This window comes from Pelodiscus sinensis, chromosome 2 (genome assembly GCF_052426305.1).
Source record: "Pelodiscus sinensis isolate ZL-2025 chromosome 2, ASM5242630v1, whole genome shotgun sequence".
Lineage (NCBI taxonomy): Eukaryota > Metazoa > Chordata > Testudines > Trionychidae > Pelodiscus > Pelodiscus sinensis.
Genome location: NC_143053.1, coordinates 93,806,561 through 93,828,581, shown reverse-complemented (window position 1 = coordinate 93,828,581; position 22,021 = coordinate 93,806,561). Strand labels below are relative to the sequence as shown.

The 22,021-nt window shown below is 40.2% G+C and overlaps 1 protein-coding gene across 1 annotated transcript; it reads left to right on the top strand.

Annotated features, from left to right (window-relative positions):
• The first annotated feature begins 5,177 nt into the window (after positions 1–5,177).
• LOC102451818 (protein-glutamine gamma-glutamyltransferase 5) lies at positions 5,178–20,749 on the top strand. The gene is made up of 13 exons (XM_025183822.3): positions 5,178–5,384; positions 6,553–6,732; positions 7,681–7,923; positions 9,544–9,662; positions 10,538–10,666; positions 10,906–11,083; positions 11,818–11,950; positions 12,480–12,583; positions 12,700–12,942; positions 14,410–14,736; positions 15,078–15,238; positions 16,126–16,259; positions 17,750–20,749. The coding sequence occupies exons 1-13, from the start codon at positions 5,378–5,380 to the stop codon at positions 19,173–19,175; spliced, it is 3,384 nt and encodes a 1,127-aa protein (XP_025039607.3). The 5' UTR covers positions 5,178–5,377; the 3' UTR covers positions 19,176–20,749.
• Positions 20,750–22,021: the final 1,272 nt, after the last annotated feature.

The window sequence follows — 22,021 nt, the reverse complement described above, 5'->3', positions numbered from 1 at the left end:
TTTAATGATTACTCATGGATCCTATTGGGTTATTGGGAGTGGAAGGGATTGTACACTGTTGATTTCTTCCAATATAACCTCTTGATATAGAATTTCTCTGGTTGTGTTAATTAAAGAAAGCAAAATGTTTTCTTGCCAAGTCTCAGCCATCCTGCATATCTCTGCAGTTCTTGCTGCTTCTAGAATGCCAAGCATAGTGTAAACACTTGCTGTTACTGAAACAAGCCACTAGATGACACTTTCAGTGTAACACATTAAAATCACAAGCTGGGTATAGTCTAATGCCTTCTTTCAGATCCCAAGTTACATTACCATTTTGTATTGTTTCTCTTGAAAGGCTTCTTTGGTCTCTTGATTACTCTGACTTGTCTATCGTTCCTGAATACATTAGAGATACTTTGGAATTGCCTAGCTGCAGTTCACTGGTATTCTTGCTGTGATTGCACTATGCTATTCTTTAATTCTTGCCCCATCTTCATGGTGTAATGGGCAATTGAGAGCTGTTAGAATTTTTGGACTCCAGCGGGGACACCTCTTGATTTACTCAAGGCACAGTATGTATCAGTCAGTCTAAAATACCACATTATCAAAGTCCTGGGAGATTCAAAAAATAAATGTTAAAAAATCTTGTATTGGTCAAAGATACACTGGAGCTGTCTTTATGCCTAGGCAACAATATTTTAAATAGCAAGGCCATAAGGGCTAGCCATAAAGCCTCTTCATTGTGTCTATTTTGTGATATAGCTCCCAGTACTCTCAGTTCCTGCAGGAGTCAATGACTCACATCCATGCTGGAGGTTCTGTTCATCTAACAGGATCAGACTTCAGTTATAACTAACACGCTTTGAACCTGAGCAAGGAAGCCATTTCTTGCTGCTTGCTTATTTTCCTCTATTTGTCACAAGCTTTCATGTATTGAGATATTTTAGGCAACTGAGTAGAGGGGACTCTAGTGTATTTTTTAGGACTGCACACAGCTTTACTATTTTTTGTAGTGCTCTTTGGTCATTAATTCTGTGGTGACAAAAACAAAACCATGTTGCAGATCAGAATGTTTCCATCTATTTTCAAGACTGTTGTCACTTCATTGCTGGAGGGATCCCACCAATGACAGATTTGCTGGTAGAAGGCTGGTGTCAGTTCATGGTACTATGAATCCTCAGTATGGAACATAGTCAATTTTAATGTTCCTAACTTGGTCTAGGTATCCATTGCAAATGTGGCCTTCTTCCCTCCCCCCTGTTTACTGAATGGCTTTAAATCCATTTAATATTTCATTTTAAAGTACTATTTGAACCACTGAAATGAACCCACATTAGCTAGAGGTGGTTGAAATAGTTTTGGTTCCAGATATTTTCCTACCCCAAAATGAGATTGCATCAGAAATAAAATGCACATGGAAAATGTCAATTATAAAGAATGTTTGATTGCTTTTAAATGTCAAAACAAAATTAAATTAATGGGAATTTTAATTCTGGTGCATTTTTTGAAAACTTTTTTAAATATTCAAAACTTCAGGTTTTGGGGTTTTTCCCCTCTTTCTTTTTCCATTATTTCTTTTTGAGTCTGAACTTAATGTAATGATGGCTGTTGAGATTGTTTTGAGTTATGGTTTTTTTTTTTTGTTTTTTTTTTGTTTTTTAACAACTTTTCAAAATTCTCAAAATGTAGAGTTTACTGAAGAGCAAAAGGGGAAAAAAATGAAAACCATTAACAGAGTTTTCCCAAGGTATCATAGACTATGAGAAGGAAAATGAAAATAAATGGGAAAAGTTTGAGGGTAAATTTTTAAAAATTCTGTTAAGTTTTGTTGCAAAAAAGGAAGGGAAAAACAAAAAAATCTAAGTTTTCAAAAAAAATTAGTTTTCAAAACGAAAATGAAAATTTTCATTTAAATAAAATTGAGATTAAAAATCCCAATTTAGTTTAATTTCCATAAGTAGAAAAAATATCAAACACAATTTGTAGTGAATTTTTTTTGTTTGTTTTGCAAGAAAAAATGTCTTGTCAGCTACCTGAGGTATTAACCTCTGAATTATCTGAGAATTATACTCTTGGATGCATCACTAATTGCTACTTGTTTGTAGTGTTTGAATGGTCATCTAATTCACATGATATTATTTATGCCCTCTGGTCAAAGGGCTACAAGTTTTAAAACAGAAGAATGACAAATCAAAACTGCTTAAACTGCAAAATCCGTATGAATGTTGAGGTGACTGATCATTCATGCTGCAATTAATGAAACATTTGGGATTCATAAATGCCCAGTGGCCAGCCAAATGTTTGAACAAATATTATCCCACAAAAACATCCTTTTCTGCTAGTGAAATTTGTCAATTTCTGTTTTTATTGACACATGTTGGTACTAAGTCATAACTGAGGACCATTGCTATTTTTAGCTCTGCTATTTTTAGCTCTGCAGCCCTGAGAGCCCAATTAACCAGACTGTGAATCTGTGGGTTTTTCTGTGCAATGTAGATACCCTAAGTATATGATTCAAGTTAGTGGGAGCCTTTCCACTGATTTCACTGGGCCATGGATTTGGCCTTACCGAGGTTCTACAGATTAGCTGGGGACCTGAAGCTAAGATCTTTGCATTGGCGAGAGCTAGTGGGGAATTCTTATCCCAAATTTAGATGCTCTCTGAATTGTTGCTCTCTAAAGGAAGACATGCTTTTCCTGAAAACGTGATTGCTTCCTTCTTTTCTGAGGGCTCTACAATAGATTCTTGTGGTTTAAATGTAGGAGTATATGTAGGCTTTTTTAGCTACTATCAATTTGGTTTCAGATCCTGTTGTAGCACAGAAATCATAATGATATATTCAACAAACAATGTTCAACCTTAGAATTGCATGTTGAATTTGCATTAAATGAGTCCTCAGGCATTTTTATCTGTACCCATGAAGTGGTGTTGAATTGGCCAAAGAACCTGGCAGGAACAGGCAATGTTAATTTTCACTGGATTTCTTCTTTCCTTTTCTGAGAATTTAGAAACATAATACTCAAAAGTCAACTAATGAAGTAAGATGAATTGAAAAATCATGTTGCTTTAATGATTCGCTAGATGAATAGAAGAAAAATATAGGCTTCAAAATTAAAAACTGGTATAAATGGGTGTCAGGGATGATTATTGCAGATTACACCAGATTTAATTTTTGTCTCATTGACAGTTTTTATAAGAAACTTAAGTTGTTGTGGATTTGTTCTCATTGAATGGTTACTAAACAAATTTTGTAAGAAATCAGCATGTAACTTTAAATGTAATTAAGGATATAGTCTAAAGAGAACAAAAATCAAAGCATTTTATTTATTTTAAAGGTAATGTGAGTACTTCAAGACTGATTTGGTTTATTGTGACTATTCTGTGAAGATAATCATTGACAAAAAGTGTTATGGAATAATTTTAGGTTAAAAAATGCCACTGGAACATCTGTTAGACCTAACTGAGTCATATTGCATAAACTGTGTATCATATCAAGAGTGGGCAGGTGGGAGATTTGTGAAGCATTCACAAACCAGCTTCATTAATTGTGAATCTACTAAGTATTTAAAGATATTTGACTAGTCTATTGTGCAAACAAATAGAAGACTGTGCATCAATTGCAAAGTATTTTACAAGTATTGTCAGTGCTGGTGCTTACCTAACTTCCTTCCCTCCCTCCCTCACTTAGTGATCTGTGACAAAGGTCCGAGTAGATCATAAGATCATAAGTATGGCCATACTGGGCCAGACTAACAGTCCATCTAGCCCAGAATCTTGTCCGCAGACAGTGGCCAATACCAGATGCCCCAGAGAGAAGGAACACAACAGGTAATCACCAGATCCCTCCCCTGTCACCCACCTTCAGAGAAACGGAGGCTAGGAAAACCATTTCTACCCATCCTGGCTAATAGCCATTGATGGACCTAACCTCCATGAATCTATCTAGCTCTTTTTTGAACCCTGTTAAAGTTCTAGCCTTGACTGCATCCTCTGGTAAGGAATTCCAGAGGTTGACTGTGCGCTGAGTAAAGAAAAACTTCCTTTTGTTTATTTTAAACCTGCTGCCTATTAATTTCATTTGATGACCCCTAGTTCTTATAGTATGGGAATAAGTAAGTAACTTTTCCTTAATCACTTTTTCCACACCAGTCATGATTTTATAGACCTCTGTCATGTCCCCCCTTAGTCTCCTTTTTTCTAAGATGAAAAGTCCAAGTCTTTTGAATCTCTCTTCATATGGGACCTGTTCCAAATGCCTAATCATTTTTATTGCCCTTTTATGAACCTTTTCCAATGCCAATATATCTTTCTTCAGATGAGGCGACCACGTCTGTCTGCAGTATTCAAGATGCAGGCGTACCATGTTTTTATATCCAGGTTGGAGGGTGGAGCTTTGGCTCAGATATCTAATATTCAGAGTTGATTATATGTATTTTATCACAGTCATATGCAAATGTTCAGTATCATGTACATAACTCTGATACTGAATATATGTATTAACCATAATTCTCCAGACCACCTCTGGAGCCTTGCGAAAATCTAAACATTCTCTTAGGCTCAAATATAGTGATTTCAATATGAGGCACTAGAATTAACATTTGCAATTTTTGCTCCTTGTATGTGAGTAGTGAAGGTTTGAGTTCTTTAAATTATACATGCATAATTTAAATAAATAAATAAATAAATAAATAAATACATAGCAATACACTCATGTGCAGAAACATCTTTGAATGAACCGCGTAGTTTTCAGGTAGAAATGTCATCTAATTTCCAATAGCATTTATATTATGATTTATAATAAGGAAGTATCCACTATGGTGTATTGCACTCCGAGCCTCCAACTTGGCAAGTAATGTCATGTTGGATGTAATGTGTGCCTGCATTCCACAGGAAATTCTAGATGTTATCCAGCTGATTAACTTAAATTTCTGTCCAGTAAATTCTTTGTTATAAGTAAAGGTGGGCACAGAGTGTTTCCATTTCTGTGACTTGTATCACCACATGGTTTTCTATGCTTAGGAGATTTTCAGATTCATCATGAGACTGACGTGGCCCCAAGATCTGGGCTACTTGTGATATCTATGCTATTGGCAAAGAACCAAAATTCCTCCCTTCCTTAAGTAGGACTCACTCTGGTAATGTTTGAAGTTAAAATTACTCTCAGGTGTTTATTAGCATCAATGAACTTGTGAGTGAGGCCTCACCCTAAACATTCTCTGGTTAATTGGCATTTGTTGATGCAATATGTATAAGTGTATAAATACTACTGACAGGAGATGAGATTTACAGTCCTAGATGAACTCAACCAGATCTTGGTGTATAGCTTCAACCTTGCGAAGGAGCAATTGAACTTGGTGCTAGTCTGCTTGAGAAACTCAACTGGGTGCAAGGAAAATGGAAGGTGAGTGCTTTGGAGTTTTGTTGTCATGTGACTAATATCTGAACGTAGAGGTAGCAGACAAGGCAAGGAGATTAACACGTCTGCCAGCAACATGTATAAAATTGGGCATACTGCTGCATGAATTCAAGCCAAGAGATCATTTTTGTGGTTTAGGTTCACTTTGTTGTGAGTTTTGTTGTACGAAGGGAATATTTCCTGTGAAAGCTGCTTTATGCTTGAACTCAGTTTTTTCCCTTAAAATAGCCAACAAAAATCAGGCCACACTTACAGATATCAACAGTGATTTTAAACCTAGAGAATGACAGGAAATATGATGCCGAGATGGAGTGATAGCATTTGAGAGGAGTGAAAAGGCAAATTATCAAATCAACTGCATGTAAAGCATAAAGTAAACATAATTAATGTTCTGTGTTCCCAGTGATTTGGAGCTAAATTCCCACTGGCTGAAGGAAACCAATGAGCAGTGTTAGATTGGATTCTAAATGGCTGACTTAGCTTACAGTAAGATTCTAGCTTCCTTTTAAGATGCAATTGTTAGATGTTTGCACCCAAAATGTTATCTGGCCATGCTGATTAACTCCAGTTATTACTCTGGTTAGAATCTTCTATTTTTAGGAGAGTTCACTGAGAAGGTTGTGGCAATGCAGCTTAAACCACATCTGGATTCCCCTGGTTTCACTGTCTCCAGTTAAATTTGGTTTATATTTTAATCTGGTGTATATATGTTGGCTGAGTGGGTTTACGGTCTCTTGACTGATCATGAGTTACAGATTCATCTGCATGTCATAGGAGAGGTTTGCCTAGCTGTAGTCTTCCCTTACTGGGGGATGCTTTTGCTTAGAGCTGGCAATAGTTATAAAACATGTAAATTCTTTCATCATCTTAGTTCAACATGTTAATGCTTTTAGGAGCAGTGGTGGGCTGTGTGTTCCTTACAAAAGGAACCAGCTTCATATGGGAAGATGCTTCTATTACACAGTTCCTCAAACATTTGGAGGACTTGAAATATTTTTTGTTCTTTAACTAATGTTTTAAGAATTAAAATACATTGCTTTGCTTAATTGCCATCTTTTCTCCTCCTCCAGGAAGCTTTGGCAACAGGTATTACTTAATGTGTCCTCAATGACATGTTTTTTCTCATTGGGTTCATTCCTCTCCTTTCCTGCAGCTATTACACTGGGAGACATTGACCTGAACTGCCCTTATAACTGCAAAAACCATAACACTCATTTCTTCGGCACTGACAAACAGATAGTGAGGAGAGGCCAGGCCTTCAACTTCTATGTGAACTTCCAAAACCGAGAATGGGATAACTCCACAGACACCATCTCCTTCACTGTGGAGACAGGTAATCACTTTCAAGCTGCATGACGATGTATGGTCTTCCCTCAGTCCTCTGCTGATAAATAATCTTTACCCATTCGATACCTGTGCCATTAGATCAGGGGTGGGCAATAGTTTTCACGGGGGGGAAGGGGACGGGAACTTAATGAATTTTGGCTCCCTGGAAGGGGTGGGACTGGAGACTAGCCTCCCCCCAGAGTTGTTTGATGTCATAGGCTTTGACGTAAAAACAGAGCAAAGGGCTCACGACTTCCAGCCCCTCTGTTAGTATGTTGCCTGGCAGGTGCCCGGGGTTGCTGGTGCTATTTAATGGACTTGCAGCTCCAACTCCTCCCAGGGTAGTGCTGCAACCAGGAACGCTTTAAATAGCAGCAGCAACCCTGGGTGGCTATCAGGCATTGTGATACCTGTGGGGCTGGGAGCCCCTTAAACAGCAGCAATTTAAAGGGCTTACTGGGCTCACAGCTCTTGGCCCCGCCTCTACCACATTGCCTAGCAGCTGTTTGGGGTTGCTGCTGCTATTTTAAAGGCTGCTTGGAGGTTGCTGCTCCAGCCCCTGCCATGGTAGTGCCACAACCGTGAGCCATGAACCATTCAAATAGGATCCTAATACCTGGGCCACTGCCTGGAAATTCGGTGGCATGGGCAGCAGAATATGAACAGAAAGCAGCCAGATGCAGTCCACGGGCTGGATAAAAATGGTAGGCAGGCTGGATCAGGCCCCCCAGGCAGCATCTTGCCCAGCCCTGCATTAGATTTCTTCTCCAAGCCCTCTTGCATTTCATGTGGAATTTTAATCTCCTCCCAATGGTGCTGTGCATTATTCACATAAATAAAAGAGCTTATATTTTATAAGCCTTACATTATAAAATAGCATTTAGACAAAGTATGTTTCTGTTGAATATGATTCACCCATTTTCATGCATACTTATATTTTTCCTTTCCTGAAAAGGTCTCAGACCCTGTGAGTCAAATGGGACAAAGTGCAGTTTTTCTCTTGGCACATGTATAGATCAGAGCTGCTGGAGTGCTTGCTACAAACCTCATCAAAAGAAGTGCATGAACATCACCCTTTTCCCACCAACCAATGCCTGTATTGGCCGCCACATTCTCAATATGCACGTCACATCTTGTCATCATACATATGACCGGTGTCTGGGAGACTTTTACATCCTCTTTAATCCTTGGTGTGCTGGTAAGAAACCTGTAGGAAGTGGGGGGGGGGGGGGGGGGGTTAGAGAAATACTGGAGATATTTATTGTTCTGCTTATTGAAGGAATTTGAAATGAACCAAAATATAAGGAACAGTTGGATCAAAGGAGAGGGTGCTTGGGATAGTAAAAAATATTTTCAGATGCGCAATTCCAGTGCAGATTTCGCGTGGTCATTTTCTCTCCTGAAAGTTCAATCTAGACATTGAAGACCAGAAAATCCAGAGAAATGTGGAACTCATTTTTTTTCATTTGAGCATTTAAAACTGTTAGTTTTGAAGTATATTGGGGTTTTTCCATTTCTGCAGCTCTTTCTATCAGAATATTATAGTGCCTCATGATATCCCAATGAAGTAAATTTGTCTGAAGTGAGAGGCAGTTTTATCAAGTGGATAGTGCACTGCACAGGAGTCAGTAGGTGGGGTAATATTCCTGGCTGTTACTACTGACTCGTGGTATACAGTAATTCCTCATTTAACACTATAGATGAGTTTCTGAAAATGTTCGTGCTAAGTGAAAACGTGCTATGCGGGGTCAATTTTCCCATTACAAATAATGGAAAATGTGGGGATTGCATTTCAGGTGGCGGTGGCAAAGTCAATTTTTTGTTGGTGCTGGGTCATCAATGACAACGTTAGATGACTAGCAACCCAAGTCACCGCGATTTGTTAAAACACAAAGATAAACACGTGAGTGAGCTGAGGAGCACTGTGACCACATGTATTCATCCGCTCATGTGTATTACCACTGTTTACACCAACTTATACCACCACACGAAGTAGTCCGCCACTTGATTATTTTCATGTTATTTCGGGGACAGTCGTGTTATTCGAAAAACGTTCCCTAAAACAAAATCATGCTATTGCGAAAATGTGTTAAGCGGGCACGTGTTAAATGAGTAATTACTGTATACAACAATTAAACACCATAGCTAGCTCATGTCAGCTGTCTTAGGCTTACAGAGGTTGGACTTGCAGAAATGTAAAATTGCAGTATAGATATTCAGGCTTGATCCATTCCTGAGCTGTGGGACCCCACAAACAGTGAGACTTTTAAACCCTGGGCCCCAACCTGAGCCTAAACATCAACAGAGCAGTTTTTAACCCCACAGCTTGAGCTCCTCATGCCCAAGATGGCCTGAGACTTTTATTCCAGTGTAGACGTACCTGTATGGCATTGGAGTGAGCCACTAAGTGCCAGGTATTCAAAAGGAGTCTGTAATTTTAGGTGCCTTGGTTTTCAGATGCCAAATTTAAACACATACTATCTGAATTTCAGATGTGTTTGGTAACGACAAAGTCAGTTGAAGTCTGTAGTTCTCAGTACATCCAAAATTCAGGCCCTATATATTTAATGTTGGGTGCAACCTGTTTAAGGAAAAATGATATGATAAAAATCAGGTTTCAGATTATACAGTGATTATTAAACAATTGATCCAAAACACCAACAAAATTTCCAAGGCGATGAGATACTTTAAAGTGTTGCTCAAATTTAAGTTTAAAAAGTCAGGAAAATAAGCAGATCTGTAAAGAATGAGAGACGGGAAAGAGAAAGCGAGTGGTAGAGAAATCAGACTAAGAGTTCTGTGTCTGCTTCCTTTCCAGATGACCCTGTGTATATGTACAATCAAGCCCAGAGAGAAGAGTATGTCCTTAATGAACAAGGAATGCTGTACCAGGGAGTTCACAAGCACATTACTTCTAGGCCATGGAACTTTGGGCAGGTAAATGTCACACTGAGACTTGTTCAGAACTTGTAGAAACCAACAATAATTCAAAAGACTATGTTAACGGGGCTCCCCAGACTGATCTTGCCTTTCTGTAGCACAGGTACAATCTGAAATTTACAGAAATATCTGGTATATTACAGATTTGCATGAGTTTTTCTTGTGCCAATCCAGACCACACTACAGTTAAAAAAAAAAAAAATCAGAGGAGGAGAGCTGAGAGAGCTGATAGCTCAGTATTTGGGCCATTCTGACTGAGACCCGGGCTGTGCTTGATTCAGAACCTGGGTCTCCCAAAGCACCATAGGCTGCCCTAACCTGGGCTATCGAGTCAGTTGGTCAATCTCCCTGTTTTTTTCCCTCTCTCTCTGTTTTTTCTCTCTCTCTCTTTCAGTCTCTCTTTCTCTCTTTTTCTTGAAACAAATTCAAAAGGAAATTTTGAAGGATCTCACTTTAGACCTCACACAGAATGGGAAACATTGATGGGAAACCACTTCTCATGCAGCCCTAGTGAGGCCTACAGAATAGACATTCATCTCTTGGGGAAAAGGTAAATTAACTTTGTTTTGGCCCTACTGTGATTGGGAAGAATGTAGGGACTTTCCTAGAGGAAGGGATGAGGAACCTCTTACTGGGGTTCTGAACAAAAAGGGAAATGATTCCATTGGCCAAACAGGAGGCTACACTGACATGTTCTGAAAGGATCCTATCCTTTCTGCCAGTAGATATGAGATACCTAACAATGACTTGGGTGCTGGCCTTTAAAAAAAAAAAAAAAGGTCTGCTCAGAGGCATGAAGAAATCCCAGCAATAAAAGGAAAGTTATCAAGTTTCATAGTATCTGTAAAATGCTTCTTTCTTTGTGCACACAGTTTGAAGATAGTATTTTGGATATCTGCCTGAAAGTCCTAGATATGGGGGCAAATTACCATCATGAATCTGACTGTGAAAGTAGTTGGCGCAATGATCCTGTGCAAGTCAGCGTGGTGGTAAACCACATGGTAAGTGAATGGCTAACCACATGTGATCACTGAATACATCAGCAGCAGTGAGCTAGGTTGTAGGAGAAGAGTGAAATACACAGGAAACCCACACATGGAGTTAAGCAGGGAGGAATTTGACTCACCATGCAAATCAGAATTTTCACAGTTTCAGCAACAGAGTGCAGAATTTCTCTTGGAAAAGTCTTAGGATGTAGAGGAGTGATCATGTATTTAGACTTATTGTGTCTGTTTTCCAGATCTCTAGCGATGGCAGTAACAGCATCATGAAGCTCCCACAAAACAACGACTACCTTCAGGGGACTAAACCACAGTCATGGAATGGAAGTGTTCCCATCCTTCAGCAATGGTACAAAGGCAGATGCAGGCCTGTCAGATATGGAGACTCTGCATCTCTTGCATCAGTAATGTGCACAGGTATGCTAGTCCCTTACCCAACCCCAACCTCAAGCTGGCAAGGAATGACAGAGCCACACTGGTCAAGGAAAACAATCCTCCCCAGAAGCCTGTAGCAAGCAGCTCGCCTGATCTGCAAGCCACTGGGGGGAAAAAAACAGATCTATTTTTTGTTACCAAAATGAATTCACTGGGAAGTGGCTGCCTTAAGTGAGATGCAGCTTTTGTCTCAGTAGTGATCAGAGCAAGAAGAAAAACATTACTGCAAGACCCATCTGGCCTTGTCTCCAGTCAGTGCTGTATGCTCCCGTGCTTGCTGAGTGTTTGCACCAGTGATAAAAGGCTGAGCAAGTACAGTGTGCTGCATGGGGTTGTATATTCCTCTAGCACAAGCTTGGATGATGAATCAGAAGAACAAGCAGTGACAATTGCAATGAAATACTTGACTATATCTCTTCCTAAAATCTGGGAGCCAAAGCAATGAGCTGCAAACTGCTACCCTTTCCCATAAGAAGGGAGGATATTTTAGTGAGCTGAACAACACAGACAAATTCCATGGCAAGTTTATAACTAGTAACTTATTGAGGTAAATCAGGTTCTCAGTTGGTTGATGGGCATTTTTGTTACACTGTGAAACTGTATCTGTGCATAGTTTGCACTTGACATTATAGAGGGCTCTTGATGTTTGCTCAGTTAGACCCCCCTATTGCTGAGCCTACAGAAAGACCTAAGAAGGAGCACTTTTTCCCTTACAGTGATGAGGTGTTTGGGAATTCCAAGCCGTGTTGTTACAAACTTCTATTCTCCTCACCATGCTGAGAACCCCCTTGTTGTCAATGAACTTTTTGACTGTACTGGCAAAACTCTGCGTGGCAAGGACAGTCTTTGGTAAGTGTGAAATCAACTTTGAGCAAATGCTTTTACCGATGTAAAATGACACACATAGGCCTAAAAATGCAACATTTCTTTAGTGTTGCAATGCTGTTGCAATAATTGAGCTTTGTGATGACACAGCAAGAAGATATAATTATACACTAATCATACTTGCTTGACTGCTGAGTCTACATGAGAATCATATGCTCATAAAACAGTCAGCAAACTATAAGTACTTAATGCTACCAGCAAATGTGGTTATTTATCTTGGAATGGCTCCAAAAATACTGACTGGATTATGAAACACTATTCCATCAGGGTTCAGGGCCATCGTCTTCCATCATGATCACTGAGTTGATAATCATTTCTTTGATAGCTGGCTTTTTGAGACTCCTTATCACCCTGCTAAAGCAATATCAGACTCCAATGGTCGCGTTCATATGCCCACCGAGGCTTATTCTCTTATTGGTTCAGAATTTTGAGTTGTACCAAAGTCTGGCTCCAGAGAGTTGATTACCAGTCTCTGAACTTTTACATCCCACAGGAGCTATCACTGCTGGAATGAATCTTGGATGTCCCGCAAAGATTTAAATCAGCACTGTGGTGATTGGCAGTGTCTGGATCCAACTCCCCTGGAGACTGGTACAGGTAAATGAAACCTGTGTTTCTGTAAATGCTATTACATTTTTCTTCATTCTTCAGATTATATAGTGGGCATGCTGTGTTACATAGTATAATAATATGGTTGGCTTAATCTGTGTTAGGTTCAATTTGCTGTGGTCCTACTTGGGTCAGAAGCATCAAAGATGGAGATCTGGACTTGGACTATGATGGCCATCATATATTCTCTCGGCTGAATGCAGGCTGTGTTGGCTGGCTTTCCCAAGGCTCTGGCTCAAAGACAAAATTATACTATGACACTTGGCCTTGTGGGCAATACATCAGCACCAAGAGCGTTGGTAATGATCTACGTGAGGATATCACCAGAACTTACAAGTATGAATTAGGTATGGGCAAAATATTTTACCTGGATTCACAGGAATTTCAAATGCCAATCATAAGAGATATAAACAAATGTTCTATTCATTATGCAAGTTCCCTCTTTTAAAGTAAATCTCCAGACTAATCTCATTTTTGGGAAAGACCCTTATTCTAAAGGGTATAATTGATTTTTTTTAAAGATTGTGTTTAAAGTTATTCACTCCTACTATTTTCATTCATTTTTTGGCCCAGCCTGTGCCGTAGTTGGGAATAATGGATATCAGGGTTTGGTTTCTTAGGACATCTGAAAGGCCCTAAATCATCCTTCAAACAGGACTTACACCAGTTGAGACTGAAGATGTTATCAACTATGTCAAGATATGTGCCCATCAATTAGCTACCTGACACATCTGGTATACCCTCATGTTCTTTTTATTTTTTTTAAGTCAATGTAAATTGTTATTACATTTATTCATCATGCCAGAGTAGTAAAGGGATTATCCAGCACAATACTTACAGGAGTGTGAAATGGATTGGAGCTCCAGTTACTGTGAAAATGAAACCTCTATGTCAGAGGGATAACAGGAGCAAGGTCAAGAAGCTAGATGTTTGACAATGTCCTCTGATAGATATCTCTTGTGTTTAGACAGATGTATGTGATGTGGCCTATTGTACACATTCTGGTTCTGAAAGGCTGGTTCTGAGACTTACACTGAACACCTGTTGAATTCTTTATTTATTCTAGAGATATAAAATAAGGTAAAAACCTGCACCTAAGCATATTCTCCATGTTATTTTCTTTGTGCATTCCTCTCTCCTCAGAATACCATATCTTAGGTCAGACCTACACTATGGGAGAAACTTGAACTAAAATACACAACTCCCACTACATGAATAGTGTAGCTGGAGTCAATGTATTTCAGCTCAACTTACCATGATATCCCCACTGTGAGAGGTTAATGGGATAAACTTTCTCATTCAACTTCTCTTACTCCTCATGACCAAATGGAATACCAGCATCAATAGGCGCACAATCAGTGGCCGATTTAGTGAGTCCTTATTAGACCCACTAAACTGAACCCCAGGAGATTGATCTCCACATCTCATTTTTCTGGTAAGTAGAGACAAGCCCTTAGAGAGGAAATGCATTATCTTTGGGTTATGGTTCTGTACTTGACTGTACCAGCAGGGAAGATGAAGGAATTTAATTCCTTTTTGGACTAGGGGAGTTATGATCGCATATACAGCCGGTTCCCGAGTTGCGAACGATCGACTTACAACCATTTGCAGTTACGACCGAAGCTGTCGTAAATGGCGGACCTCGAGTTACGAACACAATCTGTGCTTATGAACAGCGCGGTCGCATATAACTCTATGAGGTCCAACTTACAAACAAATCGCGTTACAACCAATTGCTTGGTCCGTAACCAGTTCGTAAATCAGAGAGAGGCTGTATCGCCAACAAATTGAATGTCTCATATTTTCATCAACAGGTTCTCTGAAAGACAAAGAAGCATTTTACAGAGCTTATAGAAAAATTCATTCTGGATATTCTGATGCTCCCAACTCAGATATAGACAGAGAGTTAACATCTCTCCGGAGCCCATTCCTGAGTGATGCTGGTATTGCTATGAGGCTTAAGATGGCTAATTGTCCTGAATATGGCCAAGATATCTGTCTGCAGTGGGTTCTTGAAAACTTACGTAAGGAGCCCAAGAACCTGAATTTCAACTTGTGTGCACAAGTAATGACATGCAATGGATACCCATTGGATCAGTTCTGGAAGGACAATATGAATGTCATTCTGGGCCCAAGGGAAGGTAAGAAACATTGGAATTGTCTAATTCACTTTTGTTGGTCCAAAAGCTATACTATCTTCAGGAGGCAGGTAAATCAGGATTAGCTAAAGGGATTTTAGCAGCCCCAGGAGATTAGATTAATGTGGATCTTCATTCTTTAATATTGACAGTTGAATTGGTTTTGTACTGATCTTCCAAAGATCAGCACTTTGACAGTGAAGCTTCTATGGTTCTAGCTGGCTTATAGGCAAGTTACTGTAAAACATGTATGGTTCAGTGCCAGTCAAATTACAGGACAAGAAAGGATAGGCAATATGAGCTCAAAGGGCCAGATTAATAATCAAAATAATTTTACTTTACAGTGAAAACAATCCCACTGCACATACCATATGATCAATATGGGCCTCACCTCTCTGACTACAGTATTATAAGAGTGGTAGCTATTTCAGAACCAGGATGTGCTGGTGAAGTGCTAATGGGGAACAGAGATATTGCGATTAACAAGCCTCCTGTTGATATTAAGGTAAAGCATATCCCTTAGTTGCTGCACAGCAGGGTGATGCTTATTGGTCAATGAAACTCTTTCTCACACTCAAACACATAGAGCACAGTGTATGAAAAATTTAGAAGCAGCTGAAATTTCTTTTTTTGTTTATTTTATCAACAGAGAATTTGATTTAGAATGTAATAACAATTGACCCCACTCACATGAGAGAAGTCTCCTAACTTTAAACAAGGAAGGTATTTTATGTGAATAATCCTTCCTTTTTAAAATCTACACTTTTTTTTTTATTTGTTTCGGCTTTGTTAAAAATTCTAGTCTAGTTTAAATGCTGTTTGTTTGAAGGGATGCAAGAATATAAAACAGCCATATTGGATCAGACCAATGATCCATCCAGCCCAGTATCCTGTCTCTAACAGTGGCCAGTAACAGAGCTTCAGGTAGAATGTATGATACAGGGTAATTCTGGATAAAACCACTCCTGACTTCCCTTTCCAGCTTCTGTACTCAGAAATGTAGGTTTACACCAAGCATGAGTTGCATCCATTACCAAATTAGCTAATAGCCATTGATGTATCTAATCCTCCATTAATTTGTCTTGATTTTTTAAAATCCAGTTATATTTTTGGATTTCACAAAATCCCATGGCAATGGGTTCTACAGATTAATTGTAGAAGTACTTCCTCTTATTTGTCTTAATCCTGAAGCCTGTTGAATTCACTGGATGACCTCTGATTTTTGTATTGTCAGAAAAATTAAATAAAACTTCTCTATTTACTTTTTCCAAACATTCATGATCTTATAGACCACAATCATATCCCACCTCAGTAGTCCCTTTTCTGAGACAATCTTTTTAGTTTCTTCTCATATGGAAGCTGATTCATAGGAGTTCCTGTGTCTTTCATCAGCTCCTAGGACAACCCAGGCTGCATGCTCCATGCAGTGCAGAAATCTCCTTCTGCAATCCCCTCCAGGAGGATCTGAGGAACTGTGTATTGAGCCTGGAAGGTGTTGGATTGTTCAAAGAGCCAGCGACTATTGAGTAAGTTTAACAAATATTTAAACAGAATTCACAGGTTGAATACAACATTGGAAAATTGTAAGTGTTCTATTGTTAAAGAGGACTTTATTTTACCATCAGTCCATGTCTTTGCTGTGAAACTGCACCAAAAGTCTAGTTTCCCTTACAAATGATGGAGCATTTAATTTTGGGAGAATATGCATAGTTTTCATAAGTTAAAAATAGGTAGAGGCTGCCATCTGTTGAAGAAAGCACATTATTTCTTATGTGAGAAATGTCAGTTGGATATGTTGGGCATAGCTTCTCTTAGTAGGAAGAGTACAATAATCCTTTTGCAGCTGTGAAGGGGATCTCCCTAAATATACATCACTAAACAGTCACTATACCCAACATGCATTCTCTTCAACCTGCAGTTCATTCAAAATTAGAAAAAAGCAGTGTTAGTCACCAGGCTACATTAAAAGCTCATAACTTATCCACTGGGGAAGGACAGCCATTCTATCCTAAAAGGAGTATAGCGACTGGTTAGTATCCATTGCTATGGTTTCTGACAAAGTTTGGGACTATGTAGTCTTCAGAGAAAACTATTAAGGTGCATTCTCATATAACTATGTAAAGCTCATCCTATTAAGCTCAATGAATTTGAAGTAATCAGACCAGAAACAGAATACCTAAAAGTCATGTCTAAACTGCAGGCTTCTTTTGGAAGATGCTTTTCCTGAAGAGATCTTCCAAAAAATCTTCTTCCAAAAGAGAGCATCCACACTGTCAAAGAGCATCGAAAAAGCAATCTGCTTTTTAGATAGATAGCGTTCAGACTGAATGGACGCTATCTTGCATGTAAGGTGTGATTACTATGGGCAGAATGTCCACAAGGGTACCTGTGCTCTTTCCTCTTTTCTCTTCTTGCGAAAGAACTCCCTTTGGAAAAAGGCTTCTTCTTCATAGAAAGAGGTTTACCAATGTTGGAAAACCCTCTCTGTTCTTTCAACTTTTTTCTCAAAAGAATGCAATTCCAGTGTGGATTTAGTTTTTTTCAGAAAAATGGCTATTTTTCTGAAAAAACTCTGTAGTGTAACAGCCAAAGTGAAGTTAGGAGGGAATATACTATCTTTACAAAGAGTTCAAGGGGATGGTACTTTTCAAAGTGAGACGAACAGGTGGAATTGGCTACCAGTTATAGAGGTGAAGTGAAAAAGTACAACGCCATTGCTGAATCCAACCGTGAGTGCCTCTGTGGGGTTTAATAAAAGAACACTGGAAAATTCTATTCAAGGGAGTAATAATTTTCCTCTGAATAAGAAAGAAAACTCATGTTTTCACTGGAATTCTTTTTTTTTTTTTCTTCCCTTCTCTGGGACAAAACTTCAGAGTCTATGATAGAGATGGTATATGGCAGAGTTGTCACAAAACAGATCAAATATTACAGGTGTAGAGCCAGCTTTCGCTGCTGCATAACTATAAGCTATGGATGTAACACAGAGCACTTTCTTTCTGTCTCTTAAATTTAGTTTGGGAAAACTGGCTGCTAATCACCAGGCACGAACCATAGTGGAGTTTACACCCTACAGAGAAGGCTGTCATACGCTCCTGGCGAACTTCAGATGCCACAAGTTTGGCTACTGCAAAGGATATGTTAATGCAAATGTAGAAACTTCTGTCCCTCAGGTTGTGTGCGGCTCGCCCCCTCAGGTTGTGTGCGGCTCGCCCCCTCAGGTTGTGTGCGGCTCGCCCCCCCACGCTGTGGGTGGCTCTGCCCCCCAGGCTGTGGGCGGCTCTGCCTCCCAGGCTAATTGCGAGTATGTGTGCATTCCTGTGTGCAACCCTGGGTCTGGCACCGGGGCCCCCCTCGTATATGATTACGTGTGCCTCCCTGTAGGCCACCCCATGTGCGAGTCTGTGTATCGTGCTGCAGCTACCAGTGCCCCCTATTCCATGAGTGACAGTGTGTCCCGCTCTGTGTGTGACAATGTGTCCCGCCTCTTGGGAGTCCCAGTCTCTTTCTCTATGAGTGACCCCAGGTCCGCTCCAACATCCCACCCCATGTCTGCCCCAGTGGTTCAAAGCATGTGTGGCTCTGGGTCCACTCCAGCATCTTATTCCATGGGTGCGCCTCTGGTTCAAGTCATGTGTGACTCTATGCCCTCTCCCCCGTCCTATGCCATGAGCCTCCAAATGCCTCTGGCTATGCATGGCTCTGTGCCTTCTCCCCCATCCTATGCCATGAGTCTCCAAATGCCTCCAGCTGTACGTAGCTCTGGGCCTGCTCCATTGTCCTACTCTGCAATGTCTGAGACTGTGTGTGGCGCTATGCCTGTTCCAGTGTCCCACCCCTCATGTGGCCCGGTGTCTCAGTCTGTGTCTGGCTCTGTGCGCACCCCAATGTCTCGCTTTGCATCCCAATCTGTGAGCACTTCAGCAGCCCGCTCTGTTCGCAATCCTATGTCACATCCTGTGGCCCGCTCTGTGTGTGCCCCTATGTCTTGCCCTGTGGCCCGCTCTGTGGGTGTCCCAATGGCCCGCTCTGTGTGTGGCCCTAAGTGGGGTCCTTCATGCAGCACAGTGTCCCATTCGGCGACGGGTTTAGCCTCCCAATCGATGTGGAACTCCACATGGGTCCCTGCATCCCACAAAGCACGGAGCAGCACATTGCGCTCTGCATATAGTACTCTGCCTCGGAATGAGCCTTGGTCTGCATATGGCACTGTGTCCCGCTCTGTGCCCTTCTCTTTGGGCCGCTCTGAGGCTTATTCCTCATATGGCACTCTCTCTCGCCCCGCCCCCACGTCTGTATATGGCACCCTCTCCCGCTCTACATATGGTGCTCTCTCCCGCCCTGCCCCCCGCTCCAAATATGACCCTCTGTCCCCTTCATCACCCCGCTCTAAATATAACACTCTGTCGCGCTCTGCCTGGGCTCTGACAAGGGCTCGCTAAGCTGTTATGAATGCAAATACATGTAATCAAAACAGACAAATGAAGATTTGAAGCAACAAATTTAAGATATTTGGAAGTGGTAATTGTGTTCATACAGTGAGAGGAATAGTCAAGACGATAAAGAACAGGATTTGTGAGTTTGGCTGTTTATACAGACATCTGAGGTGGGCCGGAAAGCAGAAAGCACCCATTGTCAGAGAAGTGCATTTGATACTGTGCTTGTACCATTGAGAAGGTGATACTTTCATTATAACAAATGAGCATGCTCCCAGTGAGGAACACTGGGTCTCACAATCACCCAGCTCAGAGTCCTCATCAGCCAATTGCATTGCTTTCTCAGTGAAATGACTTTATAAAAGGCAGCCTCTCTCCCACTGATTTCCCAGCAGTCTGCACTGCTCACTCCTTGTGGATCCTGCTGAGCTCCACTGCTCACACCAGATTTCAATCTCTTTCTCAACCTCAGCATTATTTAAACAGATGCAACTCTGGTAGTATATCAGCAACAGAGACTGACACCTACTTTAAGTCTTGCTTAAGAGACTTTGGGGCCCTAGCTAATGACATTAGTATGTCACAATTCAGCTTTAAATACTGCCATCCTTCCTTGTTTATCAGACAGTGAGAGTTATGGAGGTCACAACCAAAGCCTCTCTGCTCCAAGTAAACTCAGATCAAAAGAATTATTGTAGGGATGTATTTGAATTAATAGGTCTGGCCATATTTTATTCCCAGTGTCAAAAATCCAGTGAGTCAAATTATAGAGACTGCAAAATGTAGTGAGCTATTTTAACTGCTTTGGTCTTTGCAAATAAGCACATTTTTTTTTTTGTACAGTATATTCTGGGATGGTCCTTCTTGTATATGTTTTCAGTGTTCAGGCCTATGGGAAAATGCCCAGTTCTGGGCCTACACCATGGATTCCATGAGTACAAAATAAAGCATTATTGCTAAGACATTTCAGCCACTGTGTTTGAACTGGGGAAAGAAAACGGTGCCACTGAAAAAACTGAGGAGATTGTATGGCATAACTACCTGAACCTCTCTGCTTCATTTCAGCATTGATTGTGTTCCACAGCTTTTGAGAATTAAACATTATTATTATTAGGATGCAAAATCCTCCAAGACCTACTGAGGCATCTCTCTTTATTTTCCTCTTAGCAGATCATTGGATTAGCTAAGGCACTCCCCACCCTCTGTATTTTCTTTCTTGATGGTACAGCAAGAGATAGGTCCCATTTCTTTGCTAGGGATTTGGGATAACACAATTTTGCTGGTGCCCATAGATGCTAGAGTTGCAATACTATGCTATGTAGCTCACCTCTCTGTCATGATGAGATTTTAGTCATGGGACTCTGAGAAGATGTACCATTGGCTCCTATGTATGAATAAGGTAAAGTATTTCTGTGTTAGGGATATGGTACTGAATGGAAACGCTTATTTTGTGTTTGCCACAAAAAAGATAACATTGTCTGGATATTGTATCGCGCTGTGCATGATTCAGTTCCCGTTGTCTCCATTGGCTTTTTTACTGGAATTTTGTTTGCATGATGGACAATAAAAACAAGTTAAAAATCGACAATCTGTAATGATAGCTTTCTTTTCAGAACTTTTCAAAGGTATGATCAAAAATTTGGCAGAGATTGTGGACTGTGGATTCTTTTTTTTTATCCCTCCCAGCATCTGCCACAACCCTTCTCTATTCCAATTCTTCTTCTAATCTTCTCTTCCAATTTTATCTCATGTCTCCTGAATGATAGATCCTAATTTCCCACCACTTGAGGCTCCCACCATCCCTGAAATACCCAGTCTGGTCTCAGTCTAAAACAGATAGCTTCTTACATGAGCAATTAAACCAAATCCTATTCTCGGAGTAAATCTCTTCTCCCATCCACTATACTAATTCTTTTCTGCCTCCATGATCTTGAAGTGCCATGATCAATGGAACATGTCACTACTGGAACAAAGTGTGATGGAAAAACAAAGAGGGATTTAAAGGATGCTAGCCCGGTGTTCTTAAGGTGGCTCAATTCTTAAGGAAGTACATTAAAAACATATGAGGGTTAGATTATTATTTGACATGAATTTCATAACAACCAGTTATGGCCCTATGAACAGATAATTTGGACTTCAAATGAGGGATCAGTAACATGAACTGAAACTTCTTTAGGAAACCAAGTTGCGCTTTCCTTCATGTCTATACAAATAAAGGTAAAGTAATGCAATTTTTAAAAGCAGTTTATATGAATGTTCCATTTGTTTAAAAAATGTCTCAACAAAGGGACAGTTAATATGTAAGAAACAGGAGAAATATTAACAGTAAGCTTTGAGGTATCTATAAAAAACTGTTTGCTAAACACAATCAGCTTTATATGCTTCCACTCACATGCTCATATTGGGATATATAAAACTCCCCCGTTCACAAATTCATACAAGTATATTGAGTATTGCTACCCTCTGTGGGTATGTCTACACTTGCCCCCTAGTTCAGACTAGAGAGGCAAATGAAGCATATCAAAGTTGCTAATGAAGTGTGGGATTAAATATTCCCATACTTGATTAGCATATTTGTGGCCAGTTGCCATTTTAAAATGCCGGTCGCCTGATTTAACTTGCTGCGTGTAGACACAGTAGTCCGATCCAAAACCCTTCCCTCGAATTAATTCATTGCATGAGGAGTAACAGTTAATTTGAGGGAAGGGTTTTGGATCATTAGCAGCTTCGGTATGCTTCATTTGCCTCCCTAGTCCGAACTAGGAGGCAAGTGTAGACATATCCTGTATGACCAGCCATGTGCTAAACAGATGTTCCTGATCAAGCACTGTCCACCTCAATGTTCAGTGTTC